The 27,845-nt window shown below is 48.1% G+C and overlaps 2 protein-coding genes across 8 annotated transcripts in view; one reads left to right on the forward strand and one right to left on the reverse strand.

Annotated features, from left to right (window-relative positions):
- Positions 1 to 1,578: 1,578 nt before the first annotated feature.
- On the reverse strand, positions 1,579 to 3,456 carry LOC129712110 (putative uncharacterized protein BRD3OS). Its single transcript, XM_055660312.1, has one exon. It carries the CDS (start codon positions 3,296 to 3,298, stop codon positions 2,996 to 2,998), a length of 303 nt encoding a protein of 100 aa, XP_055516287.1. The 5' UTR covers positions 3,299 to 3,456; the 3' UTR covers positions 1,579 to 2,995.
- A 6,710-nt stretch (positions 3,457 to 10,166) lies between these two features.
- Positions 10,167 to 27,845, forward strand: part of vav2 (vav 2 guanine nucleotide exchange factor) — a 148,998-nt gene continuing 131,319 nt past the window's right edge. For all 7 annotated transcript variants that reach the window (XM_055660313.1, XM_055660316.1, XM_055660317.1 and 4 more), the window contains exon 1: positions 10,167 to 10,544. In XM_055660313.1, the coding sequence (XP_055516288.1) occupies positions 10,341 to 10,544 (204 nt within the window). In that variant the 5' untranslated portion in view covers positions 10,167 to 10,340. The remainder of the gene's footprint in view (positions 10,545 to 27,845) is intronic.

Here is a 27,845-nt window from a genome sequence, read left to right on the forward strand (position 1 = left end):
TAAGTTGAAGTTAAGCCAAACGTGGGAGGGAAGCATTTTGTGAAGTCAAATTCTGGTAAGGTGTAGCGACCTAGGAGCTTTGATGTACAGAGAGAACTTGGGATGCAAGTCCATAAATCCCTGAAAGTAGTGATACATGGAGACGGGTTAGCAAAAAAAGGCATTTGATATGCTTGGAAGATAGGCGCAAAATGCTAGTACAAGCATCTGCAGTTCCTTCCTACACATTTGGTATGCTTGCCAAGATAGGCCAAAGCGGGGCTGTATAATGGATGAGTTGGAATGCCATCTTGTGGCCGCACAAAACTTTGGTGAGTCCACTCTTGGGAGTATTCTGTAGATTTGCTTGCCACACTGTAGGATGGTCCTGCTGTAGAGTGTGAGAAGATTCATGAGGATGTTCTTGAAGTAGAGGCTCAAGGTCTGGTCTTGTGCTGTACTGTTCTATGTGCTTCAATAACACTTTGGTTAGGCTGCATTTAGAGTATTGTGTGCAGTTACAGTTGCCCCATTACAGAAAGAATGTGGAGGCTTTGGAGACGGTGCAGATGTGATTTACCTGAATATAGTTGCAAAAAAAGCTGGAGTAACTCAACAGGTCAACTTTGGAGAAAATAAATAGTTGACGTTTCGGGTCGAGACCCTTCTTCATGCTGCTTGTATTGGATGGTATTAGCTACAAGGACAATAGACAATAGGTGCAGGAGTGGGCCATTCGGCCCTTCGAGCCAGCACCGTCATTCCATGTGATCATGGCTGATCATCCCCAATCAGTACCCCGTTCCTGCCGTCTCCCCATATCCCCTGACACCGCTATTTTTAAGAGCCCTATCTAGCTCTCTCTTGAAAGCATCCAGAGAATCTGCCTCCACCGCCCTCTGAGGCAGAGAATTCCACAGACTCACCACTCTGTGAGAAAAAATGTTTCCTCGTCTCCATTCTAAATGGCTCAGTCCTTATTCTTAAACTGTGGCCCCTGGTTCTGGAAAGGTGGGACAAACTTGGATTGTTTTATCTTGAGCGTTGGAGGGGTGATCTGAGAAATGTATAAAATTATGGGAGGCACAGATAAGAATAGTTTCTTTATTGGAGGCACAGATAAGATGGACAGACAGAACCGTATCCCCCTCAGGGTGGAAATGTCAAAGACTGGAGGGCAAAGCTTTATGGTGAGAGGGGCAACATTTGAAAGAGATGAGTGGAACTTGTTTTTTTTTCTACGCAGAGGGAGTGGTGGGTGCCTGGAACACGCTAGTCAGGTTAAAGAGGCTGAAGAAGGGTTTCGGCCCGAAACGTCGCCTATTTCCTTCGCTCCATAGATGCTGCTGCACCCGCTGAGTTTCTCCAGCACCTTTGTCTACCTTTGATTTTCCAGCATCTGCAGTTCCTTCTTAAACGGGTTAAAGAGGCTAGTAGATATGCAAGGGATGGAGGGACATAGACAGAGAAGCTTAGTTAAAATCGACATTGTCTAACTCGCTAAATATTACAAACGTCATTCCTATGTGGGAGAAACTCAGCATTTTTGGCCTGACGTCGGGATGTACACAAATTCAGAAATAATACCCCAGCTACTCAAGTGTTTGCTGTTTTTATTTCAGGTTTTCAATATTTGCATTTCATTTGTTACCTGTTCCAGACTGCCAGAGTCTCCATTAAAGCCAAGTCTCTGATAATATTATTACTGAAGACAAGGCGTCCCTGGAGCGCAATGACTGTCGCCAAATGCTGACATTTAAGTCGCTCATGTCAATGCTCCAACAGGCAGATTCACCATTTACACAAAGTTGTCATAGATGTTACAAAGTTGTCAGATGTTTATGAGAACGCAGCGAGTAAAACAAACAAAACAAAAAAAGCGAAACTGCAAAAATACCGTAGTTGCACAAAAATACTATGAATTTCATATTTGGAAGAGAAAAATAAAATATACTTTGAACCCGCGGTGGAGCTGGTCTACTGTGCTTGTCTGAGCCGCAGCCTCAAAGATTCTAGTGCTTCAGGTACACAAAAATGCTGGAGAAACTCGGCGGGTGCAGCAGCATCTATGGAGCGAAGGAAATAGGCAACGTTTCGGGACGAAACGTTGCCTATTTCCTTCGCTCCATAGATGCTGCTGCACCCGCTGAGTTTCTCCAGCATTTTTGTGTACCTTCGATTTTCCAGCATCTGCAGTCCCTTCTTAAAAACATCTAGTGCTTCAGACCTGACTTTCCACTCGTGTCGCCGCTTTTAATTTGTTTTTAAATACCCCCAGTTCCACATGGCCACTGTTATAGTGGGGCATCCATTCAGCCAGCGACAATCTACAACTAAATAAATAAACACACACACCACACACACAAATAAATAAATAAATAAATACACAGTTAATAGCTGTTGGTGGGTGGATGAACGAGAGCTTCGGCCACAGTTTATAATTGGCTTGTTCGTTGTTTTATCATTAGCTGCGCCCGACTGAAACCCCACTGACCGGTTCATATCTGAGCCAATTATAAACGCTGGAAGGGTTCTATAATCCAAAGCAACCGACCAGATGGGCTGTCGAGTTGACGACGAGTTGAAACGGGTTAGTGCCGGATCCCGAGTGACCCAGAGACAGGTCCGTTACTCCAGGTGCTGGTTGACCCCCCGTTGTAGACGGCCACTGTGAGTGAGATGACACACACACACACACACACGGGGGTGGTGGGGTGCTCCAACGGATGGACCTCGGATGTGAAGACACAAGGGTGAGCTGATTCAAGGGCAGAGTTGTTTCATTTGGTGCAGAATTGAGAGCGCCAGAGATAGGCACAGAATACTGGAGTAACCCAGAGTAACGTCTCTCTGGGGAATTTTAGGAAGAGGTGACCTTTGGAGTCGAGATTCTTCGTCCGGATCCAACAACGCCGCTGGCTGATTGAGTCCATTGCTTTGCAAGGGTCAAACGCGGATAGATGATTGCCCTGGTCGTGGATGAAACTCCCGGCCATTGTAAAACCCCGAATTCCTTTCACATGAGCGAACAGAACTGTGAGCGGGCCGGGCCCGGGACCGTGACCACTTTGCTCTTGTCCTGGATCAGCACGGGTTGGTTCCCGTACTGTCGGTACCACATGCTCTGGCTTCGGCCCAGGAAACTGTCCGCCCCGGGTCCGGGCCCCGAGCCCAGCGCCCGCTTCTCCAGCTCCTGTTGCTGTTGCGTCCAGATCACCAGCGACGTGTCGTTGTAACGCAGCCGCCCGTACGACTCGGACAAAGCCTTTTCGGCCAGTGGGCCCCTCCGGCCGCTCTCTGCAGCCCCGCTCATCATCATCCTCCCACCGCCGCCGCCGCCCGGCGCTGGAGCCGAGGCCCCACACTCACCATCTCAGTCAGACCCCTTTGTGTCAGTCAGTGCACGGAAACTGCCGAAAGGCGGCAACCATGGCAATCCCTGTCGCCCAATGTCTCCGGAAAAAGCCGAGCCCCTTGGCAACCCGAGGCAGTCAGTCAATCCACGGAAACACCCGAACCCTCCCGCGACTATGGCAACTCATTCAGTGTTCAAGAAGGAACTGCAGATGCTGGAAAATCGAAGGTAGCACGAAAATGCTGGAGAAACTCAGCGGGTGCAGCAGCATCTATGGAGCGAAGGATTTCGGGCCGAAACGTTACACATTTCATAGAAACATAAAAAATTAGGTGCAGGAGTAGGCCATTCGGCCCTTCGAGCCTGCACCGCCATTCAATATGATCATGGCTGATCATCCAACTCAGTATCCCGTACCTGCCTTCTCTCCATACCCCCTGATCCCCTTAGCCACAAGGGCCACATCTAACTCCCTCTTAAATATAGCCAATGAACTGGCCTCAACTATCCTCTGTGGCAGAGAATTCCAGAGATTCACCACTCACCATTCACCATTTCCTTCGCTCCATAGATGCTGCTGCAACTGCTGAGTTTCTTCAGCATTTCAGTGTTCAGTATTTATTTAATTTCATTCACTGAGTTCTTGCATACACAGAAGAAACGAAAAAAAACGTTACTTAATCAGTTTCCATTCAGTGTAGTTAATTTAAAAAAAAAAGTATAAATACATAGAGCTTTTAAGAAGAGACTGTTTTAACAAGGAACTGCAAGATGCTGGAAAATCGAAGGTAGCACGAAAATGCTGGAGAAACTCAGCGGGTGCAGCAGCGTCTATGGAGCGAAGGAAATAGGCAACGTTTCGGGCTGAAACCCGAAAGGGTTTCGGCCCGAAACGTTGCCTATTTCCTTGGCAACACATTGTTGCAGCATCTCTGCAACACAGGGCAGCATCTCTGGAGAGAAGGGAATGGGTGACGTTTCGGGTCGAGACCCTTCTTCAGACTGAGACTCGCGGGGAAAGGGAAACGAGACACTAGTAGACCATGATGTGGAACAGATATTGAACAAATGAATGGTAGACAAAAGTGCTGGAGAAACTCAGCGGGTGCAAGCAGCATCGATGGAGCGAAGGGTTTCGGCCCGAAACGTTGCCTATTTCCTTCGCTCCATAGATGCCACTGCACCCGCTGAGTTTCTCCAGCACTTTGGTCTACCTTCGATTTTCCAGCATCTGCATTTCCTTCTTAAATACTTGAACACATGAATGAACGATATGCGAAAAAGCAACAATAATAAAGGAACCGGGACATTGTTAGCTGCTTGCTAGGTGAGAACGAAAAGCTGGTGTGACTTATAGACACTAGAATGAATTAATTAATAAGTTTATTGGCCAAGTATTCACATACAAGGAATTTGCCTTGGTGCTCCACCCGCAACTGGCAACATGACATACAGTGACAGTTAAGAATGATAATACAACATTAAACATTAATAATAACACAATAAATGAATAATAATGTATTATTATATAGATAATAGACAATAGGTGTGGGTGGAGAGAGAGGGAATGCAGGGTTAGAGAAGTTAGTCTGAAGAAGGGTCTCGACCCGAAAGTCACCCTTTTACTCTAGGCTCATGCCGCCTAGGCCGCTGAGCCTACTAATCAAGAATCTGGAGTCACTCAGCGGGACCAGCGTCTGCAGTTCCTTCCAACACTAATCAAGAATCTGTCAAATCTTCATAGTTCACTCCAGCATTTTGTGTCCGGACTGTCTTCGGTTTAAACCGGCATCTGCAGTTCCTTCCCACACATTGAAAAATGATGAGCGATGAACGGAGAGACATCGAGCCCCGGGAACCACTGTCACTCCAAGCCAACTTAGACACCGGACAATCACTGTCCCGGGAAATACCAGAGCCCTTGCAAGCGAGGAAGGAGTCGCCGCGTTCTCCAGCGGCGGCGGTTCACGGACTGTCCGGCAGGTGGTGCTCGCTTCCCGGGATAGACCGGCAACTTGCGGTCTGCCTTGTGTAGCAAGCAAGCAACCACAGATGCTGGTTTGCACCGAAGATAGACATCTAGGTACGGGGGAGGAGAGGGGAGGGGGGGGGGGGGGGGGGGGGGGGGGGGAGGGGTGGAGACAGGAGAATGGGATTGGGAGGGAAAAATAGATCAACCATCCTCGAATGACAGAACAGACTTGATGGGGCCGAATGGCAAATCTGCACCTATGTCTCATGATCTAACCCAGAATAATTTGGCACAGTTCAAAAAGGCTGCTCGAGGGCGAGCAATAAAAGTTAGACAAAAAAAATGCTGGCGAAACTCAGCGGGCGAGGCAGCATCTATGGAGCGAAGGAAATGGGCAACGTTTCGGGCCGAACCCCTTCTTCAGACGATGTGTACCTTCGATTTTCCAGCATCTGCAGTTCCTTCTTAAACGAGCAATAAAAGTTCACAGTTTTGAACATGCGGTGGCTCGATTTCCCATTGACAGCAGGTACTTGGAATTGCATTCATCTGCACTCAACGACATGCGGCCGAGTACACAGAACAAATACTCAGCGTTTCCATGGATAATAGAGCAGATAACTTGAGCTAAATGAAGCCCATTCAGTCCCTCGTGCCATTATCCTTTAGGAACTCAACCTTCTACATCGATATCCAACCTCTCATGAAGATAGACACAAGATGCTGGGGCAACTCAGCGGGACAGTCAGCATCGCTGCAGTTTCGGCTAGAGACCCTTCCACTGTAGACAGTATCGACTATAACATATGATGAAGGAATGGGTCGACTGGGCTTGTATTCATTGGAGTTTAGAAGGATGAGAGGGTTTCTTATAGAGACATTTAAAATTCTTAAAGGATTGGACATGGTAGATACAGAAAAAATGTTCTCGATGTTTGGGGAGCCCGGAACCAGGGGTCACAGTTTAAGAATAAGGGGTCGGCATTTTAGGACGGAGATGTGGAAAAATAGTTTTTCACCCAGAGAGTTGTGAATATATGGAATTCTCTGCCACAGAAGGCAGTGGAGGCCAATTCACTGGATGTTTTCACGAGAGAGTTAGATTTAGCTCTTAGGGCTAAATGATTCAATGGATGTGGAGAACGGGAACTGATTTTAGATGATCAACCAGGATCATATTGAATGGCGGTGCTGGCTCGACGGGCCGAATGGCCTACTCCTGCATCTATGACGAAATAGCCACTTCCTAAGCGGAAGATGGTACAAGGCAACGTGTAAAAGTTACAGAAAGAAAAGATTGTGCTGTCAAAAGTGGGAAAGAGTACTGATTTTAATTATATTTGTTGAGTCTAGACGGGTGCAATTGAAAGGCGATGACAGGTGAGGCAATTGCAGCGGGTGGAGCAACATGGTGCTAGTGAGCTAGGGCGCCTTATCAACAAAGGCCACGGAGAAGATACAAAGGCAGCATCTCTGGAGAACAGAGCTTCGGGTCTGAAGAAGGGTCCTGTCCTCATTCCATGTTTAAGAAGGAACGGCAGATGCTGGAAAATCGAAGGTAGACAAAAATGCTGGAGAAACTCAGCGGGTGCAGCAGCATCAGAAGCAGCGAAGGAAATAGGCAACGTTTCGGGACCGAAACCCTTTCGGGTTTCGGTCCCGAAACGTTGCCTATTTCCTGAAATGGTTCCTATTCGGGCCCGAAACGTTGCCTATTTCCTGAAATGGTTCCTATTCGGGCCCGAAACGTTGCCTATTTCCTTCGCTCCTTAGATGCTGCTGCACCCGCTGAGTTTCTCCAGCACTTTTGTCTACCTGTCCTCATTCCATGTTCCCCAGAGATGCTGCCTGACCCGCCGAGTTACTCCAGCACGTTGTGTCTTCTTTTTTGTAAACCAGCACCTGCAGTTTCGCTGAGGACTTTGAGGAACGTCCAATGCACACCGTCAGACAATGAGGAAACTGGGCGCAAGGCAGATGGACTACACTTCGGCGAAAGTTATTGTATAGCATTTAATGTCAATTTATTCAGAAACTACGGGCAATTTAAAGAGCAGAGGCAAGCGAAGTCGCGACAAAGGGTTTAGTGACACCTTCTAATTCATTTCCCCGGAAATAAGCAGCGTGTACATGATAATTGCAAATAAATTAAACGAATGAAATCAATTACAGCCGAACTGTTTCATGGGACGTTTGACACTGAAATTACCCAATCGCCTCCATTCTCTCTGAATATAACGCTACCCAGTGCAACGTTTTTTTAGCTGATCTTAGCCTCATTTGCCTGGTGATTTTCCACATATATGCTGGAAAAAAAACGTAGAGCTCTGCCTCACTCCCTTCGCTGTAAACCCCAAAATACCTGTCACTGCGTCTAGATTGTGACATTGTCAGACTTCCTGTACTGGATGGGCAAAAATCTGGTTTCATGGCAAAAAACCCCCAACATGATTCAATGGTTTCTTTCAACTCCTCTCCAACTAAATCTACAATGTTCAAGAAGGAACTGCAGATGCTGGAAAATCGACGATAGACAAACGTGCTGGAGGAACTCAGTGGGTCAGGCAGCATCTCTGGAGAAAAGCAAGGGTGACGTCCAGAGATGCTGTCTGACCTGCTGAGTTACTCCGTCTACCTTTGGTGTAAACCAGCATCTGCAGTTTCATTCCTATACAAAATCTGGAAGTAATTATTGTCAATATCAGGAAAGCAGAATGGCAGGGGGAAGAAGGGTCTCGCCCCGAAACGTCACCCATTCATTCTCTCCAGAGAGCGCTGCCTGTCCCGCTGAGTTACTCCAACATTTTGTGTCTATCTTCTGTAACATAGTTTATTCCTATGTGTCTATTGTTTTTTTGAAGTTTGCTTTATTTGTTAGCAGGGCAGGCGCAACTATATACCTTTCGTAACGTCACTAACTTCTCCTCCGCAACCCTCAGAGATTGTTGGAAGAAGCATTAAACGTGTGTCGTTCAACAACAGATTTCGGAATGTTCATTATATATATAATTAAGTGATGTGGGTGATCCAGATCCAATGGTGCGTTAGTAAAGATGCCATAGTTATAGTCATACAGCGTGGAACCAGGCCCTTCGGCCCAACTTGCCCACACCGGCCCACGTGTCCCAGCTACACTAGTCCCACCTGCCTGCGTTTGGTCCATATCCCTCCAAACCTGTCCTATCCATGTACCAGTCTAAACGTTGCGATAGTCCCTGTCTCAACTACCTGCTCCGGCAGCTCGTTCCATACACCCACCAACTCGTTGTGTGAAGAAGTTACCCCTCAGGTTCCTATTTGATCCCCCCCCATCTTAAACCTATGTTCTCTGGTTCTCGATTCCCCGACTCTGTCATGTCAGGGTATGTGGGGATGGGCGGGGATTAGGATTTAAATGTATCTGGGGAATTAGAGGATAAAGGAATCGGGATTAAAGTGTAAACGAGCAGCGGTGTTTTAGGATATGGGAAATTGGGATCGTGGCTGCTCCTCTCGCTCTCTCTCACTTCCCGGTTCAACAGATTTGTTTCCATTCTGCAGAAGGGTCCCGAGTCGACCCGGACCGAAACGTTCCCCATTCATTCTCTCCAGAGATGCTGCCTGTCCCGCTGAGTTACTCCAGCATTTTTGTGTCCACCTTCGGTTTAAAGCAGCATCTGCAGTTCTTGTCTAAACCTGTTTTTACAAAAACCCCACAAAACCAACTCTATTTCACAGGAGATGGATGTCAATGGGATGAAATGCAGCGTTTCCTCGTTGTGCCCTCGATGTGCAAACCTGGTGCTTGATGTTTGAGTGATTATTTAACGGGTTAAATCAGAATTTAGATGCAGCTGAGGCGCGTTCACGTGTGTGTGTGTGTGTGCGCGCGCGCTCCCGAGGCATTCACAGTGTGCGCGCTCCCGAGGCTGGTTGCGCGTCCACGGGGAGTGTGTGCACATCGGCCACTGGGTGTCCACCGATCACCAGTCGCTTGGAGGAATCGCTGGGCTTGGATACAAAGTTGCCGGGGCCACAGATACATTGTGTCCGCGCCCGAGGATTGACTGAGCGTCGGGCCGGGGTCGGGCCGGGCTGGTGCCGGGTCGGTGCTGCAGGGAAGGCCGTCTCCTCCCCTTCCCCTTCCCCTCCCCTTCCCCTTGCTCCCGCTTCGATGGGAAGAGCCCCGGCTCCGGCCCGGGATCCCGCTCCTCCAGCCCGGCCAACTGCGCCCTGAGACACAGCGGCTCCAGTACCAGCCGCTCCCCCCAGCCGGCTCGCCAGGCATTCACATCCCCCACCCGCACACTAACACCCCCTACCCACACCCCCCCCCACCCCCTCCACCCCCACCCCCGGACCGTTAGTGTCCCGGGACCGTCATCCTAAACCCCCACCCTCCCCCCCCTCCCCCCCCCTCTCCCTCTCCTCTCTCCCTCTCTCCCTCTCTCCCTCTCTCCCTCTCTCCCTCTCTCCCTCTCTCCCTCTCTCCCTCTCTCCCCCCCCGGCATCTCCGCCCCAGAACCTGTTCTTCTGTCCCCCTCCCACCCCCTGTGGCTCCCTGTCCTTGTCCCTGCATCCCCCCCGGTCTACACAACCTCACCCCACCGTCCACTAACGCGTTGCCTTTGAAATACCCGGGACCTTTCGCCCATTTAACACCCCCCCCCCCCCCCACCAGGCCCCTCTCACCCCCTTTTCCTTCCATCTCATCAAAATCAAAGTATCCTTTATTTGAGAAATTCTCATTTCTCCCACTCCCACCCCTCCCCACCTGAGCCTTGCTCCCTCTCCTAGTCCCCAATTCCTCCCTCTGACACAATTGTCCTCTGAACTTGTTTGCGCCCCCCCCCCCCCATTCTCTCTCTCTCTCCTCCCCTCCCTCCCATTCTCATTTACCCTCCTCCCCAATCCCCATTTCCAGGATTAATCCCCCTTGGAATCCCAGCAGCTTCTCCATCTCCCTACCCTGACACTTCATCCTCTCCTTCCCTTCCCATCCCATCCCATCCCTGGACATTCCCTCTCCACACGTTCCCCGCACCCAGCTGCAGGATGGAGGAGTGGAGGCAATGTGGACGTTGGCTAATAGACTGCAAGGTGTTGCCCCCCAACCACAGGGTGGTGTGGCCGGCAGCCCAGGTTTTCGACCTGGCGCAAGCTCTGAGAGACGGAGTGCTGCTCTGTCAGCTTCTGCACAACCTGAGCCCCGGCTCCATCGATCTCAAGGACATCAACTTCAGACCACAGATGTCCCAGGTATGTGCCAGGTGTCTAGAGGGGTGGGGGGGAGGAGTACGATGGGCCAAACGCAGGCAGGTGGGACTAGTGTGGGCACGTTGGGCTGAAGGGCCTGTTTCCATGCTGTGACTACGTGACTCGGGACATACCTTGAAACAAGTCCGCCTTGCCACTGCTCAGCTCCATCCACCAGGAGGAGGTAGGCACAAAAAAGCTGGAGTAACTCAGCGGGACGGGCAGCATCTCTGGAGAGAAGGAACGGGTGACGTTTCGGGTCGAGAAGGAACCTGAAAACCATGACCACCAGGTTCAAGAACAGCTTCTTCCCAGCAACCATCCGGCTCGTGAACACTGCACATCACTAACCTCAGCAACCGCGAACATCTATCGGCTGTTTTCAAGGGTTAAGGGTATGGACGCGCTAGAGGCAGGAAACATGTTCCCAATGTTGGGGCAGTCCAAGTTTAAGAATAAGGGGTAAGCCATTTAGAACGGAGACGAGGAAACACTTTTTCTCACAGAGAGTGGTGAGTCTGTGGAATTCTCTGCCTCAGAGGGCGGTGGAGGCCGGTTCCCTGGATACTTTCAAGAGAGAGCTTGATAGGGCTCTTAAAGATAGCGGAGTCAGGGGCTATGGGGAGAAGGCAGGAACGGGGTACTGATTGGGGATGATCAGCCATGATCACATTGATTGGCGGTGCTGGCTCGAAGGGCTGAATGGCCTACTCCTGCCCCTATTGTCTATTTTCTATTCCTTTGTTTTTATTTGCACTCATTTATAGATTTAAATTAAAAAAAAAACCATTTTATCTGTGTGCATTGCGTTTACCGGCCTGTAAGAATGTCCTTGTTCCACAGTCAGTACATATTAATTAAATACAATTAAATTCTTGATTGTCTCGTTGTCATGTTGCAGTTGAATGAGACGTTGGTGAGACCACATTTGGAATATTGTGTTCAGTTCTGGGCATCATGTTATAGGAAAGATATTGTCAAGCTTGTAAGGGTTCAGAGAAGATTTACGAGGATGTTGCCAGGACTCGAGGGTGTGAGTTATTGGGAGATGTTGACTAGGCTGGGTCTCTATTCCTTGGAGCGCAGGAGGATGAGGGGAGATCTTATAGAGGTGTACAAACTCATGAGAGGAATAGATCGCGTAGATGCACAGTCTCTTTGCCCAGAGTAGGGGAATCTAGGACCAGAGGACATAGGTTCAAGGTGAAGAGGAAAAGATTAAATAGGAATCTGAGGGGTAACATTTTCACACAAAGGGTGGTGGGTGTACGGAATGAGCTGCCAGAGGAGGTAGTTGAGGTGTGGACTATCCCAACGTTTAAGAAACAGTTAGACAGGTACATGCATTGGACAGGTTTGGAGGGATATGGACCAAGCGCAGGCAGGTGGGATTATTGCTAGCAGGGACATGTTGGCCAGTGTGGGCAGAAGGGCCTGTTTCCACACTGTATCATTCTATGATTCTTGAAAAGCTGTGGAAATATTGAGATACAAACAGTGCTGGAACTACTCAGCAGAACAGGAACCTTTGTGATGGAAGAAACAGGAAAACTCTGACCTGTTGTCATTCAGTTAAATCTTATACTGTACCACTGTTGATGTGACTTCTGGGAATGTGACTTATCCACTGATTAGCAGCATGCTTGATAAAATTGTGACGCATTGATTAAGAATTAAATTTTGATTTTAGTTCCTTGTTGGGCATTGCAAGGCAACTTGGGTTCATTTTGCTATTCCATCTTAAGTAGATTATTGGGCATTGCAATAAGGAAATGCAAATTCAGTGAGTTTTCCCCTTCCAATTCCAAGAAATATATCACCAAGTTACTATTTAACTGAATAATCCATGCCACGATCTCATTATCAGAGGGGTTATTAAATATGGGCTAGAGTAAGTAAGTAAGTAAATAAGTAAGTTTATTGGCCAAGTATTCACATACAAGGAATTTGCCTTGGTGCTCCACCCACAGGTAACAACATGACATACAGTGAGTTACGAATGACTCAGAAAACGCTAAACATTAATAATAATAAAATAATAATAATAATTAATAATAATAATAATAAGGAATAAGTGTGTAGGAAGGAACTACAGATGCTGGTTTCAACCAAAGATAGAAACAAAAAGCTGGAGTAACTCAGCGGGACAGGCAGCATCTCTGTGGAGAGAAGGAATGGGCGATTTTTCGGGTCGAGAACCGTGTTCCGTGTCAAATCTGGTGGGGTTGTAGTAACTTGATCTCGCTGCAGCTCTCTCTCTCTCTCTCTGGGGAATGTAAACAATGCTAAGGATGGAACCGCAGCTACAAATATGCATTAGTATTGGTTGGGCGGAAGCTAGGTAACCTGTTCTACGAACGATCGGCATGCTGTAGGAATCTCTGATCAGCGGGAAGATAGATGGTACATTTAAAGGCACTCGTTTTGCGGTGAGGGAGAGGCATTTGCAAGGCAGCGTGGAGGATCTGGGAGGAACTTTTTGCTGTACCATGGCAGCCACGTTTCCTCGGTGCTCCTCTTATTGCCCCGATGGTGCCCATATGTTGAGCCTGACGTTTTGACCTCAGACTCTATGGGGAATTGTGAATGGCTGATGATCGATTGGAGGAGGTTAGGCTGCGGATGAAAGGTTAGGAGCCGAGCAATGCAGGAACCCAGTAATCCTGACTTCAGAATTAAGGGACAGAAGTTTAGGGGTAATATGAGGGGGAACTTCTTTACTCAGAGAGTGGTAGCGGTGTGGAAGTGGTGGTGGCAGGTTCATTGGTATCATTTAAAAATAAATTGGATAGGCATATGGATGAGAAGGGAATGGAGGGTTATGGTATGAGTGCAGGCAGGTGGGACTAAGGGGGAAAAAAAAAAAAAAAAAAAAAATTGTTCGGCACAGACTTGTAGGGCCGAGATGTCCTGTTTCCGTGCTGTAAATTGTTATATGGTTATATGGTAATGGAAGATGCAGGCTCATCAGGCAACCAAACCATCCCACCAGCAACTAGACAGCAGACCTCGTTAGAGATCCTCTTTGATCAGTCTTTACTTGACTTTCCCTTGCACTAAACGTTATTCACATCGTCCCCTTTAGCATGGGTTGGGCCTGTCCCACTTACGCGACCTTTACATAGGATCGCCGAAATGTTCAACATGTTGAAAATTCAGCGGCAACCAGAAAGACGCTACGATTCTTTGGAGAACTCTCACGACCATACAGGCTGTGAGAGTTCTCCCTCCTATGGTCATGAGAGGTCTCCTATACTCCAACATTTTCTCCAGAGACGCCGCCAGATCCGCTGAGTTACTCCAGCACTTTGTGTTATCTTCGGTGCAATCAAGCATCTGCAGTTCCTTCATCCACATTCACTACCTGTATTCTAGGGGTCACTGCACACACACTCACACCATGCAGCGATCATATCCAAACAAAGAGGATGTCCGATCACCTCTCACTGACATTCATGGAGTTATAATTGGCAAATTCATCACCATCAAGGATCCTGCTGTCGAGACAGGAAACGTAATAAGACCAGCCATGTTAATACCTTGGCTGCAAGAACAGGAACCTGTGGTGAAGGTTTCAGTTGATCTCTCCTGAGCTTTGTCACTTATACAAGTCAAGATCATATGTTCTAGGAGCAGAATAAGGCCATTCGGCCCATCAAGTCTACTCCGCCATTCAATCATGGCTAATCTGTCTCTCCCTCTCAACCCCGTCCTCCTGACTTCTCCCCATAACGTCTGACACCCGCACGAACCAAGAATCTTTCAATTTCCACCTTAAAAATATCCAATGTCACGACCTCCACGGCAGCATGTGGCAATGAATTCCACAGATTCACCACTGGCTGACGAAATAAATTCCTCCTCATCTCCTTTCAAAAAGGGACGTCCTTTTAATCTGAGGCTATGGCCCCTTGGTCCTGGACTCTCCCACTAGTGGAACCATCCTCCCCACATCCACGCTATCCAGGCATCTCACTTGTTTGAATGAAATAGCAGTGATCAAGATGGAATATGCAACTCTATTTGGATGAAACCTGCTCTAAGACTGAAGTCAGTCAACAAGGAAGGAATCCAGGGAAAAGCAAAAAAAAAAAAAATATCCAGGAACTGCAGATGCCGAAAACCTGAAATAAAAACGGAAAAATGCACAAAACATTCGGGAATATCTGTGGAAATAAGGAAAACAAAGTCGGAGAAATGCAAGCACTGCTTCTCTGTGTATAGATGCTGCCACTGCGTGGCCTGTTGATCATCGTAAACTACCGTTACCCCCCCCCCCCCCACCCCACCCCCATCACTGATGCGTCACTGTAGCACCACGTACCGTTCCCACAAGACACATCAGATCTTTACTGGCACACTGCCCAAAACTATGCCTTCTCACCCGCCAACAAAGAACTACAGATGCTGGAATGCTGCACAGACCACAAGGTGCCGCAGTCACTCAGTGGGTCAGGCAGCTTCTCCAGAGGGTGTAGGCATTGATGTTCTGGGCCTGAACCCTTCTTCAGATTGGGCGGAGATAATGGATTGTGGTTGTAGATGGTTGCGAGGTAGAGTTTACACTTTAGAGATACAGCGAGGTAACAGGCCCTTCGGCCCATCGAGTTAGCATCGACCACCGATCACTCTGTTGCTGATACTATCCTACACACCAGGGACAATTTACAATTTTTTTTAACAAAACCAATTCACTTACAAACTATATAGGAAGGAACTGCAGATGCTGGTTTACACCGAAGATAGATACAAAATGCTGGAGTAACTCAGCGGGACAGGCAGCGTCTCTCGATTGAAGGAGTGGGTGATGTTTCGGGTCTGACTCAAAACCCCATCCGTTTCTTCTCTCGAGAGACGCTGCCTGTCCCGCTGAGTTACTCAAACATTTTGTGCCTATCTAACCTACAAACTGGAGTGTGGGAGGAAACCGGAGCACCCGGCGAAAACCCACGAGGTCTCGGGGAGAACGTGCGAACTCCGTACAGTCAGCACCGGTTGTCGTTATCGAACCCGGATCTCTGGCGCTGTGAGGCAGTAGTTCTACCGCTGCGCCACCACCTGAGGGCAGGGATGGGATGATATAAAGTTGGTGCACTGAGGGGATGTCAGGAAGATCGGCGTGTGAGGGGGGGGGTTCCTCATCAGCAACTGCAGAAAATACCATCTACTGCTTTAAAATTTAAAAAACTGATTCCATACATCATTTGTTTGAGCTGTGACTGAAATATTTCCTGTCTTAAACTGTTTGTAGTTTTTTTTTATTATCTGATCTGCGATAACTGTTAGATTAATAATTAAATTTAACCTTCTGTGAAGATATTTTATATTTCCCTCGTGCCTACGGGCAGTGTGCAGATTGAAAGTGTACCTGGCGGTGGTTGAATATTTAAACCCCCCGTTCCTTGCTTTCATTATGGTTGTAATAACTGCATACAAATCTTGGATCTTAGTGTAATCTGAGATCAAACCCTCTCTCTCTCTCTGTCACGATAGACACAAAATACTGGAGTAACTCAGCGGGACAGGCAACATCTCTGGAGGGAAGGAATGGGTGACTTTTCGGGTCGAGACCCTTCTTTTGATCCCAGAGATGCTGAAGCCTAATTATCTAGCTTTGGAAGGATCTCAACGTGAAAATAGAGAGAGTACGAGAGGAGATTTACTAGAATGCTGGAGTTGCCTGGGTTTCAGAAACAGCAAACTGGTTACAGAGAAAGGTTTGAAACTTAAGTTAGGCCTCTTAAATTTATTCTTTGGAGCGCAGAAGGTTAACCTTTCGGGGGGACTTTTTGATAGAGGTCTTTAAAATGATGAGAGGGATAGACAGAGTTTGACGTGGATAAGCTTTTTCCCACTGAGAGTAGGGGAAGATTCAAACAAGAGGTCATTGACTTGAGAATTAAGGGACAGAAGTTTAGGGGTAACATGAGGGGGAACTTCTTTACTCAGAGAGTGGTGGCTGTGTGGAATGAGCTTCCAGTGGAGGTGGTGGAGGCAGGTTCGATTTTATCATTTAAAAATAAATTGGATAGTTATATGGACGAGAAAGGTATGGAGGGTTATGGTCTGAGTGCAGGTAGATGGGACTGGGGGAGAATAAATGTTTGGCACGGACTAGAAGGGCCGAGATGGCCTGTTTCCGTGCTGTAATTGTAATATGGTTATGTGGTTTAGACTGAGAGTCAGGGGAGGGGGGAAAGAGGGATAGAGATGGCTCTGAGGAGAAATGAATGGAAGATATGCAAAATGGAACGATAATCAAGGAAAGATGGGACACACAAAGAGCCCATTGTTGGCTGTGGGATCGGTGACGACGAGTGAAAAGCGGAACTCAACTGGATGACAGTGAAACTAGTACGATGACCAGGGTGGGGAGGTTTGGAGAGAGAGAGAGGGGAAACGCAAGGGTTACTTGAAGTTGGAGAAATCAAAATATACCGCACAAGCGAAATGTGCGGTATATTTGAATCTTTGATTGAATCTGAAATTGAATCTGAATCTGAATCTGAAACTTAAGGTGCTGTTTCTCCAATAGAATGGTAGCAGTGATGGCAAATCTCATTCATCAGTGCGGGGAGACTGAAGAACTGAGATTGTGATTCCTAACGCAGGGAAACTTAACACAAGTTTTCACCTTCACTCAGGATCTTCTGAGTACCCAAGATTATGCCGCATTTATCAAGCTGCCATTCCATTCCGATACACCTAATTATGCGAGCTTTTGCATATTTTATCATATTTGAGGAATAAATTATGCAGCTATTTTACTTTCCCAGGCAGCAGTTCCCGGCGGCTCTCTCACGGAGAGTGACAAGTTAACCTGTGGTGCCCTGGTCGAGTCAACCTGTGCACATAGAAACATAGAAACATAGACAATAGGTGCAGGAGGAGGCCATTCGGCCCTTCGAGCCAGCACCACCATTCATTGGGATCATGGCTGATCGTCCCCTATCAATAACCCGTGCCTGCCTTCTCCCCATATCCCTTGATTCCACTGGCCCCTAGAACCCTATCTAACTCTCTCTTAAATCCATCCAGTGACTTGCTCTCCACTGCCCTCTGTGGCAGGCAGGGAATTCCCACAAATTCACGACTCTCTGGGTGAAAAAGTTTTTTTTCTCACCTCAGTCTTAAATGACCTCCCCTTTATTCTAAGACTGTGTGGCCCCCTGGTTCGGGACTCGTCCCAACACTGGGAACATTTTTCCTGCATCTAGCACGAGGGCGACACATCGGGATCAAAGCCAGGCTGGGGCGGCACGGTGGCGCAGCGGTAGAATTGCTGCCTTACAGCGCCAGAAACCCGGGTTCGATCCCGACTACTGGTGCTGTCTGTGCGGAGTTTGTACGTTCTCCTCGTGACCCGCGTGGGTTTCTCCCAGATCTTTGGTTCCCTCCCACACTCAAAGTCAAAGTAACTTTCTTGTCAATTCAATTATGCAACAGTAGTTACACATAGGATCGAAATGACGTTTCCCCATACTCCAAATGTGCAAGTAATATTAAAAACACAGACAGACAACATACCAATAAAAATAGACAATAGACATACATTATTTAAAATATTAAAATATTCACAGTATGCCAAAATGTAGCAAAAACTTTGAGGTATTTTAAACAGGGTGCAACAATGAAAGGTGCAATATAGAAAAAGTGCAAATTTCATACTGGAGACATTGAGCCAAAGTTATTTTCACAGTTTGTTGTCTTTGTTTGGGTACTGTTCATGGAATTTTCTTAAGTGTGTTGAGTAGTCTGATGGCCTGAGGGAAAAAGCTGTTTTTGAATCTGGTGGTTTTGCTCCGCATGCTGCGGTAGCGCTTACCGGAAGGTAGGAGGGTGAACAGTTTTGTGTGCTGGGTGGGTGGTGTCTTTGATGATGTTGCTTGCTCTCTTGCGACAGCGAGATGGGTATAGGTCCTGGATTGCTGTTTGGGGTGATCTGGTGATCTTCTCCGCTGTCCTCACCACTCTCTGTAGGGCGTGCGGGTTTTTGCAGGTCGATTGGCTTGGCGTAAATGTAAAATTGTCCCCTAGTGTGGGTTAGTGTGTGGGGATCGCTGGCCGGAGCGGACTCGCTGGGCCGAAGGGCCTGTTTCCATTCTGTACCCCTAAACTAAACCAGATAATCATGTAGGAAAGAACTGCAGATGCTGGAAAATGGAGGGAAGAGAAGAATGCTGGAGAAACTAGGGGTCACAGTTCCAGAACTAGGGGTCACAGTTCCAGAACTAGGGGTCACAGTTCCAGAACTAGGGGTCACAGTTCCAGAACTAGGGGGTCACAGTTCCAGAACTAGGGGGTCACAGTTCCAGAATTAGGGGTCACAGTTCCAGAACTAGGGGGTCACAGTTTAAGGATAAGAGGGAAGTCTTTTAGGACCGAGATGAGAAAATCATTTTTCACACAGAGAGTGGTGAATCTGTGGAATTCTCTGCCACAGAGTGTAGTTGAGGCCACAGTTCATTGGCTATATTTAAGAGGGAGTTAGATGTGGCCCTTGTGGCTAAAGGGATCAGAGGGTATGGAGAGAAGGCAGGGATGGGATACTGTGTTGGATGACCAGCCATGATCATATTGAATGGCGGTGCAGGCTCCTGCACCTATATTTTATGTTTCTATGTTTCTATGAAACTCAGCGGGTGCGGCAGCATCTATGGAGCGAAGGGAATAGGCAATGTTTCGGGCCGAAACCCAAAGGGTTTCGGCCCGAAACATTGCCTATTTCCTTCGCTCCATAGATGCTGCCACACCCGCTGAGTTTCTCCAGCATTTTTGTCTACCTTGGAGAAAGTAATTCATTAGTTTAGTTTATTGTCACGTGTACCGAGGAAGCTTTTGTTGCATGCTAACCAGTCAGCGGAAAGACAACACACGATTACAATCGAGACGTCCACCGTAATAGATGAAATGCAATTCGCCACAGCCTCTGTGTTGTCGCGGGGAAAAAATCAGTCCAATAAAGGTTGTCTTTGTGAGAGGAAGAGGGGGAGAGAGAGGGAGAGGTGGGAAAGAGAGAGGGAATGGGGGAAGAGATAGAGAGAGTGAGGTAGATAATGCCACGATCGTATATCTACCTCCACCACCCATCCCTGGCAATGTGTTCCAGGCACCCATGTTAAAACCCCCCCAATCAGTTCATTAGTTATAGGAGCAGAATTAGGCCATTCGGCCCATCATGTCTGCTCCGCCATTCAACCATGGCTGTTCTATCTTTCCCTCTCGCTATATTTAAGAGTGGTGAATCTGTGGAATTCTCTGCCACAGAAGGTAGTTGAGGCCACAGTTCATTGGCTATATTTAAGAGGGAGTTAGATGTGGCCCTTGTGGCTAAAGGGATCAGGGGGTATGGAGAGAAGGCAGGGATGGGATACTGTGTTGGATGATCAGCCATGATCATATCGAATGGCAGTGCAGGCTCGACGGGCCGAATGGCCTACTCCTGTACCTATTTTCTATGTTTCTATGTTTGTCTATGTTTCTCAATCCCATTCTCCTGCCTTCCCCTCAAATCCCCTGCCACTCGTGCTATTCCAGACGTCGTTTTATTCCCAGGCTGTGGCCTCTGGTCCTAGTCTCTCCCTCTCCATGTCCACTCTGTGGAGGCCTTTCAACGTTCCCCCGCACTTCCCCTTTAAACTTTGCCCCTCTCACCACAAAGCTGCGCCCTTTAATCCTTGCCGATCACTCTTCTTCATCCCCGACACACGTGGATCAGGCAGTGAGCGTCACGGTGCCGTGCCTAATGTTGAGGAAACAACCACAGATGCTGGTTTAAACTGAAGAAGCGTCTCGACCCGAAACATCATCCACGCCTTCTCCCCAGAGATGCTGCCTGTCCCGCTGAGTTACTCCAGCTTTTTGTGTCTCATCTCGAGCTTAACGTTGAGGTCATCTGATTGCACGCGGGGACTTTCTGGATCAGGGCACTGATGATATTCCTGGAGGGATGTGGAGAGATGCTCGGGCTGTCATTGTGAGGTTGCTATTTTGGGAGAGCAATGTGGAGAGATTCTGAATAAGATGACACCCTGGCGAGAGGCCGTCTGGAGGCCCCAAAGGCAAAGCCAGGCAAACACTTCCATAATGGGATTCACTGACCTCTGCTGCTGCCTCTGCTGCCGAGCTGCACAGACAAGCATCTGGTGTAGGAGGAACACAAATGTCACCATTGCTCACCGTGCTGGATCCAGGGATATCATCTTGAACATGGAAAAAACTCTTCAATGTAACCAGTTACTGAGGCATATGTAGGGGACTGGAGACTGGGGAGGAAGGGAGGGGAGAGAAGTGGAGGGGGGGCAGGGTGGAGGATAGGAGGGGAGGAATGAGGAGAGGAGAGGGGAGAGGATAGGAGGGGAGGAATGGGGAGCGGAGCGGGCGGAGAGGAGAGAAGAGTGGAGGAGTGGGGAGTGGAGAGCAGAGGAGGAGTGGGGAGGAGGGGAGGGGGAGAAAAGGGAAGACGAGAGGAGGAGTAAGGAGAGGGGGAGGGAAGGGGAGGATTTGTACCATCAGTTGCTTATTATTTTCCTTTCTAAAGAATTGCGGCATTTGGCCAAACCAATGGATATTTTTAACGCGGAGTTTGACATATTCTTGATTAGTAAAGGTGTCGGGGATTGTGGGGAGAAGGCAGGATAACTGGTATGTACTGGAGGAAGTAGTTGAGATACTATCATTCAGTACTATCGCAACGTTTAAGAAACATTTGGACCGGTACATGGATAGGACAGCTTTAGAGGGATATGGGCCAAATGCAGGCAGGTGGGACTAGTGTGGATGGGACATGTTGGTTGGGCCAAAGGGCTCATTTCCATGCTGTATATGACTCTATAACTCTGACTGGGATGTGTTGGCTGGGAGGTTTGGTAATCCACAGATCAGTAAGTGGAGGACCCATGACTGTTCCAATCCTCTAACATACACCCGTAGCTGCACCTCCTCACCGCGTGTCCCATCGTGACTGCTTTTCAGAGTGAGATCAAGCAAAATAATTGTATCTAATGTCAATTAGATACAAGGGGTGAAGGTGCAGTGCAGCCACTACAAAGGCGGGCGTGTAGAAAGGAACTGCGGATAGACACAAAAAGCTGGGGTGTAACTCAGCGGGTCAGGCAGCATCTCTGGAGAATAAGGAACAGGTGACGTTTCGTGTCGAGGCCGTCCCATGCATCGACCCACAGATGCTGGTTTGTACCGAAGATAGGCACAAAGTGCTGGAGTAACTCAGCGGGTCGGGCAGCATCTCTGGAGAATAAGGATGGGTGTCGTTTCTTCAGACTGCTCTGACTAACGAGGTGGGAGTGAGTGGTGCCGAGCTGTGGCCAAAGCCAGCAGCCTGTGGTCGCAGCAGAGTTGCTATGAAGAGAAGGAACGGCATGAAAGCCAAAAACAACCTGAAACGGGGAGTTAGATTTAGTTCTTGGGGCGAACGGGATGAAGGGGTATGGGGAGAAAGCAGGAATGGGGTGCTGATTCTGGAGAAACTCAGCGGGTGCAGCAGCACCTATGGAGCGAAGGAAATAGGCAACGTTTCGTCCCGAAACCCTTCGGGTTTCGACCCGAAACGTTGCCTATTACCTTCGTGCTTCGGGCCAAAACGTTGCCTATTTCCTTCGCTCCATAGATGCTGCTGCACCCGCTGAGTTTCTCCAGCTTTTTTAGTGTACCTTCCAATTTCCAGCATCTGCAGTTCCTTCTCGAATACTGATTCTGGATGATCAGCCACGATCACATTGAATGGCGGTGCTGGCTCGAAGGGCCGAATGGCCTGCACCTATTTTCTATGTTTCTAAGAGTACAAAATCGGTGCAGGAATTGTTAAGCCAATCATCGACGCTGAACCTTTTGAAAAGGATAGTTTAAAATTTTTTTTAAAAAAATCAGCTTCCGATGTCTCCTATCTCAGTTTTCCAACTCTACCTCTCCCTTGCTTCCTGGTTACTTTACCTCCATCCTCTGCCTGCTCTCCCTCCCCCCCCCACGTCTTGTGCCTTGTTCTCCAGCAGTCTCGGCCCTGTCTTGGGTCGGGCAGGCCGAGGCTTTGCGAATGCAGCACTGATACAGTCTATCCACTGACAATATGATCCGCAGTGATGTGTTCTATCATGCCTCGCGCAGAATAATTTGCCGAATGCCCCAAAGATGTAACCTGAATCAATGCTGCTCGTTAAATCAGGGAGAGTGAATGACCCAGTTTAACAGCATTTGAGGAGAAGGAGGTGGTGCTGGTGGTGTCGTCAGCTTGGTGCATGAGTCACACGACTGTTTTAACACAGCTCTGACCGAGTGCCAAGGATCACAATCTATTAAAAGGCTTTGGGTAAGAATAGCCTTATTTTAAAAACGATACTTATTAAACACAAATCTCCGTACTAAAGGAGCGCAGTTCCATGCGTGTTGTGTTCCAGGTAACTTGTATACTTGTCACCATTTCCCCACTCCAGCCAGGAGTTGAGGAAACTTTCATTTTGCAGTGTATTTCTGACCCATGAAACGGCGAGCACTTTCATTTTCTAGTTATGATCGTTCTGCACGCTTGAATAAACGGCAAACCGATTGGCACAAAAGCGATTTCATATGCTCCAGGAGCAGAATTAGTCCATTCGGCCCATCTAGTCTATTCTGCCGGAGGTAGACAAAAATGCTGGAGAAACTCAGCGGGGGAGGTAGCATCTATGGAGCGAAGGAAATAGGCAACGTTTCGGGTCGAATCCCTTCTTCAGTCTATTCTGCCATTCAATCATGGCTGATCTATCTTTCCATCCTAACCCCACTCCCCTGCCTTCTCTCCATAATGCCTGACACTCAGACGAATCAAGAATTTCTTTCTTAAAAAAAATCCATTGACTTGGCCTCCACAGCCTTCTGTGGCAATGAATTCCATTAATTCACCACCATCTGACTAAAGACATTCCCTCCTCATCTCCTTTATAAAGGTATTATTCTGAGATTGGTACTCTCTTCACTCAGATTGCAATAGTTTTTCCCTGCTTTTAGATCAGTTCAGTTTAGAGAGACAGCGCAGTAACAGGCCCTTTGGCCCACTGAGTCCATGCTGACCAGCGACCCCTCCCCCCACACTATCCTAACGAGATCGACTCTTTGCGACGAATTTGGAATTTGGCTACATGGTGGCACAGAGTTGCTGCCTTATAGCGCCAGAGAACCCACGTTTGATCCTGACTACAGATGCTGTCTGTGCGGCGTTTGCACGTTCTCCCTGTAACCTGCGTGGGCTTTCTCCGACATCTTCGCGTTTCCTCCCACACCTCCACTTGCAGGTAAATTGTCTTGGTACAAATGTAAATTGTCGTGTGGTGTGTGTGTGTGTGTGTGTGTGTTGTGTGTGTGTGTGTGTGTGTGTGTGTGTGTGTGTGTCTCCCTGTAACCTGCGTGGTGTGTGTGTGTGTGTGTGTGTGTGTGTGTGTGTGTGTGTACAAATGTGTGTGTGTGTGTGTGTGTGTGTGTGTGTGTGTGTGTGTGTGTGTCTAGGGAAGTGTTAATGTGCAAGGAGCGCTGGTCAGAGCGGACTAAAGTACTTGTTTCATAGAAAATAGAAAATAGGTGCAGGAGTAGGCCATTCGGCCCTTCGAGCCTGCACCGCCATGTAATATGATCATGGCTGATCATCCAACTCAGTATCCTGTACCTGCCTTCTCTCCATACCCCCTGATCCCTTTAGCCACAAGAGCCACATCTAACTCCCTCTTAAATATAGCCAATGAACTGTGTGGCCTCGACTACCCTCTGTGGCAGAGAATTCCACAGATTCACCACTCTCTGTGTGAAAAATGTTTTTCTCATCTCGGTCTTATCCTTAAACTGTGACCCCTTGTCCTGGACTTCCCCGACATCGGGAACAATCTTCTTGCATCTAGCCTGTCCAACCCCTTAAGAATTTCTCGATAGCACATGTTTCCGTGCTGTATCTCTAAACTAAACTAAACTGCCCTTTCTTCAGACCCTTGTAGTGAAGGATCATTGAATCAGTTCTCATTCTCTGTCCACGCATGCTGAGTGACCCATTGTGTACTCTTTTATTTCACATTTCTAGCATTTGGCACTTGGTAGCCTCCTAATTATTTGTTGCCTCGTTTGTTCCCATTCCACTCTTCCCTTCCTCTCGCCTTCAGCTGGCTGGGAACAGGGGAAGGTTACCGCGTTTTAGCTTTCACTCCCTAAATGGCCTGTACCGATCTTTGGGGAAAACATCTCCAGGTTCATCCTGAGTTTGAGTGCGGGGAGGAGTTGCCGCTAAGTTTCTGGGAACACTGGAGAGGTCGGTGCTGTTGAACTCTGTCTGATCTTGGAGCTGGTTTGCTCGTAAGCTCTGGTCTGTTCCCAACGTCCCAGGGGAGCTCAGCAGATGGACAAACGTGGTGGAACTCTGAAGCTCTGGGACCTGGTCCAATAAAGTTGTGTAAGCTCGTAAACAGGAATTATAAGTAAGATGAAGGAGGAATTATAAATCACTGAACATGACCTCACATCTATTGCTCCCATTACCCTCAACCCACTCGCTTCCAATAGTCTCCAGCCACTACTGGTCAACCTCTTCTTGTGCGTTCCATTTAGAACGGAGACGAGGAAACACTTTTTCTCACAGGGGGTGGTGAGTCTGTGGAATTCTCTGCCTCAGACGGTGGTGGAGGCCGGTTCTCTGGATGCTTTCAAGAGAGAGCTAGATAGGGCTCTTAAACATAGCGGAGTCAGGGGATATGGGGAGAAGGCAGGAACGGGCTGCTGATTGGGGATGATCAGCCATGATCACATTGAATGGCGGTACTGGCTCGAAGGGCCGAATGGCCTACTCCTGCACCTATTGTCTATTGTCTATTGCTCCAGACCATAGGACCATAGCACGCAGGAGCAGAATTGGGCCATTTGGCCCATCGAGTCTTCTCTTCCATTCAATCACGGCTAATCTATTTTTCCCTCTCTACTCCATTCCCCTGAACCCCTCTCTCTGTAACCCTCTAATGCCTTTTACAAATGAAGAATCCAGAGGGAACATTTATACAACTTTGCGTTTCACTGATGCTTAGTTTAGTTTAGTTTACCACACAGACACAGACACAGACACAGACACACAGACACAGACACAGACACACACAGACACAGACACATTTGTGGAAATTTACAATGTTACTGATGCCAACTGACCAACAAACCTGTACGTCTTGGCTTTATTTAAGAGGGAGTTAGATGTGGCCCTTGTGGCTAAGGGGATAAGGGGGTATGGAGAGAAGGCAGGTACCGGATACTGAGTTGGATGATCAGCCATGATCATATTGAATGGCGGTGCAGGCTCGAAGGGCCGAATGGCCTACTTCTGCACCTAATTTCTATGTTTCTATGTTTCTATGTCTTTGGAGTGTGGGACGAAACCGGAGCACCCGGAGAAAACCCACGCGGTCACGGGGAGAACGTGCAAACTCTTCAACAGTGTTGGAATGTAAACATCACGAGAGGCTGTAACATTGGAGCAGCGACACTGCGGAGCAGAGTTCTACATAATAGAGTTATGCTCTTCATGGCCGGCTCCAATTGCCTCAACCTCTGTATTTTCCCATTGCAACGTCACCTCAGTCCTGATTGCCCCCAACCAAGATAATGATCCACTTGTGTAATCCATCCAGTATCTCCCTGATCCCTGAGATCACTGGGGAATGGTTAAAACACTTCCTTATTGCTGGCTTTCCCCACAGAACTCAACAGTTCAATGTGTAGGTGGGAACTGCAGATGCTGGTTTACACTGAAGACAGACACAAAATGCTGGAGTAACTCAGCGGGACCGGCAGCATCTCTGGAGAGATTGTATGGGTGACGTTTTGGGTTGAGACCCTTCTTCAGACCGAGAGTCAGGGGAGAGGGGGACACAGAGATATGGAAGGGCAAGGTGTGAAAACAAGAGATCAACGGTTCTTTGATTGTCACATGTACCAAGTTACAATTTAGTTCAGTTTAGAGATACAGCGTGTCAGCAGTCCCTTCAGCCCACTAAGTCCGTGCCGACCAGCACCCGTAGTCAGGATCGAACCTGGGTCTCTGGCGCTGTAAGGCAGCAACTCTACTGTTGTGCCACCATGCAGCCCTTGTAGATCAGTGAGCTTGTGGTTATACATCAAACAGGCAATCCCCATGCAGAGAAACAGACTTATTAATGAGCCATTAGTAGCTATTACTCATGTAATGCTTCAATTGGAAGAGCAGTACTGAGGTGAGGAATGTTTGTACTGGTGCGGGGACATGCTTCTATTTTATAAGGTCCCCAGGTGAGTGGATGTATCTAATGAGATGCACGGAGGGGCATCTGGATTTGTGGAGATACTAGAACCCTAACCCGGGGTTCGGAGGTTCACAAGTTGTAAGAGCAGAATTAGGCCATTCGGCCCATCCAGTCTGTTCGATCTATCTCTCCCTCTCAACCCCATTCTCCTGCCTTCTCCCCATAACCCCTGACACCCGTACTAATCATGAATATGTCATTCTCTGCCTTAAAAATATTCATTAACTTGGCCGCCACAGCCGTCTGTGGCAACGAATTACACAGATTCACCACCCTCTGACAAAAAAAAAATCCTCCTCATCTCCTTTCTGAAGGTATGTCCCTTTTATTCCGGGTGGAAACTAGAGTGAAAAAGGGTCTCCATCCGAAACGTCACACATTTCTTCTCTCCTGTGGTGCTGCCTGCCAAGCTGAGTTACTCCAGCATTTCTGTGTCTGTCTTCAGTGGAACCCAGGAAGTCCGACAGATCCCAGCTACTCCTGAATCTCCGTAAACTCTGGGTTTCGAGAGTGTTGTTGTTTACTATGTAGCCTGGGAAACTGCAAGAGAGTTGGGTTTGAAATCGGCTGCAGAGCCGCAGTGGCCAAGATCTCACGGCTGGTAGGACCCGGTGGCCTGGGGTTTACGCTGGTGGGAGAGCTTAAGCTATTAGTCAGGAATCCTGTTGAAGTGATTGTGGGCTTGTTGCAGGGCTGAAAAGGAATGGTGTTTAGAGTGTGCGGTGGGTTAGCTCCTCAACTGCTGCTGTAACAAAACTCATTCATAGTTTCCTATTACTCTATCTGCCAGCTCGCCTAAGCAAACAGCAATGCTTTCATAAGTGAGCATGGAATATGTTCCAAACAGCAGGGCCAGCTCTCCAACCCCGCTGTGTGTGTGTCCGGTTCCTGTGCGTGTGTGTGTGTGCGTTAGCAAACAGCATTAATCCCGCCATTCTGTCAGCTCCAACATAAAATATCCAGCCCCGTCCTGCATTGCCTACTATTGAAGATAGTACACAAAATGCTGGAG

Source organism: Leucoraja erinacea, chromosome 31 (assembly GCF_028641065.1).
Source record: "Leucoraja erinacea ecotype New England chromosome 31, Leri_hhj_1, whole genome shotgun sequence".
NCBI classification, from domain to species: Eukaryota; Metazoa; Chordata; class Chondrichthyes; order Rajiformes; family Rajidae; genus Leucoraja; species Leucoraja erinaceus.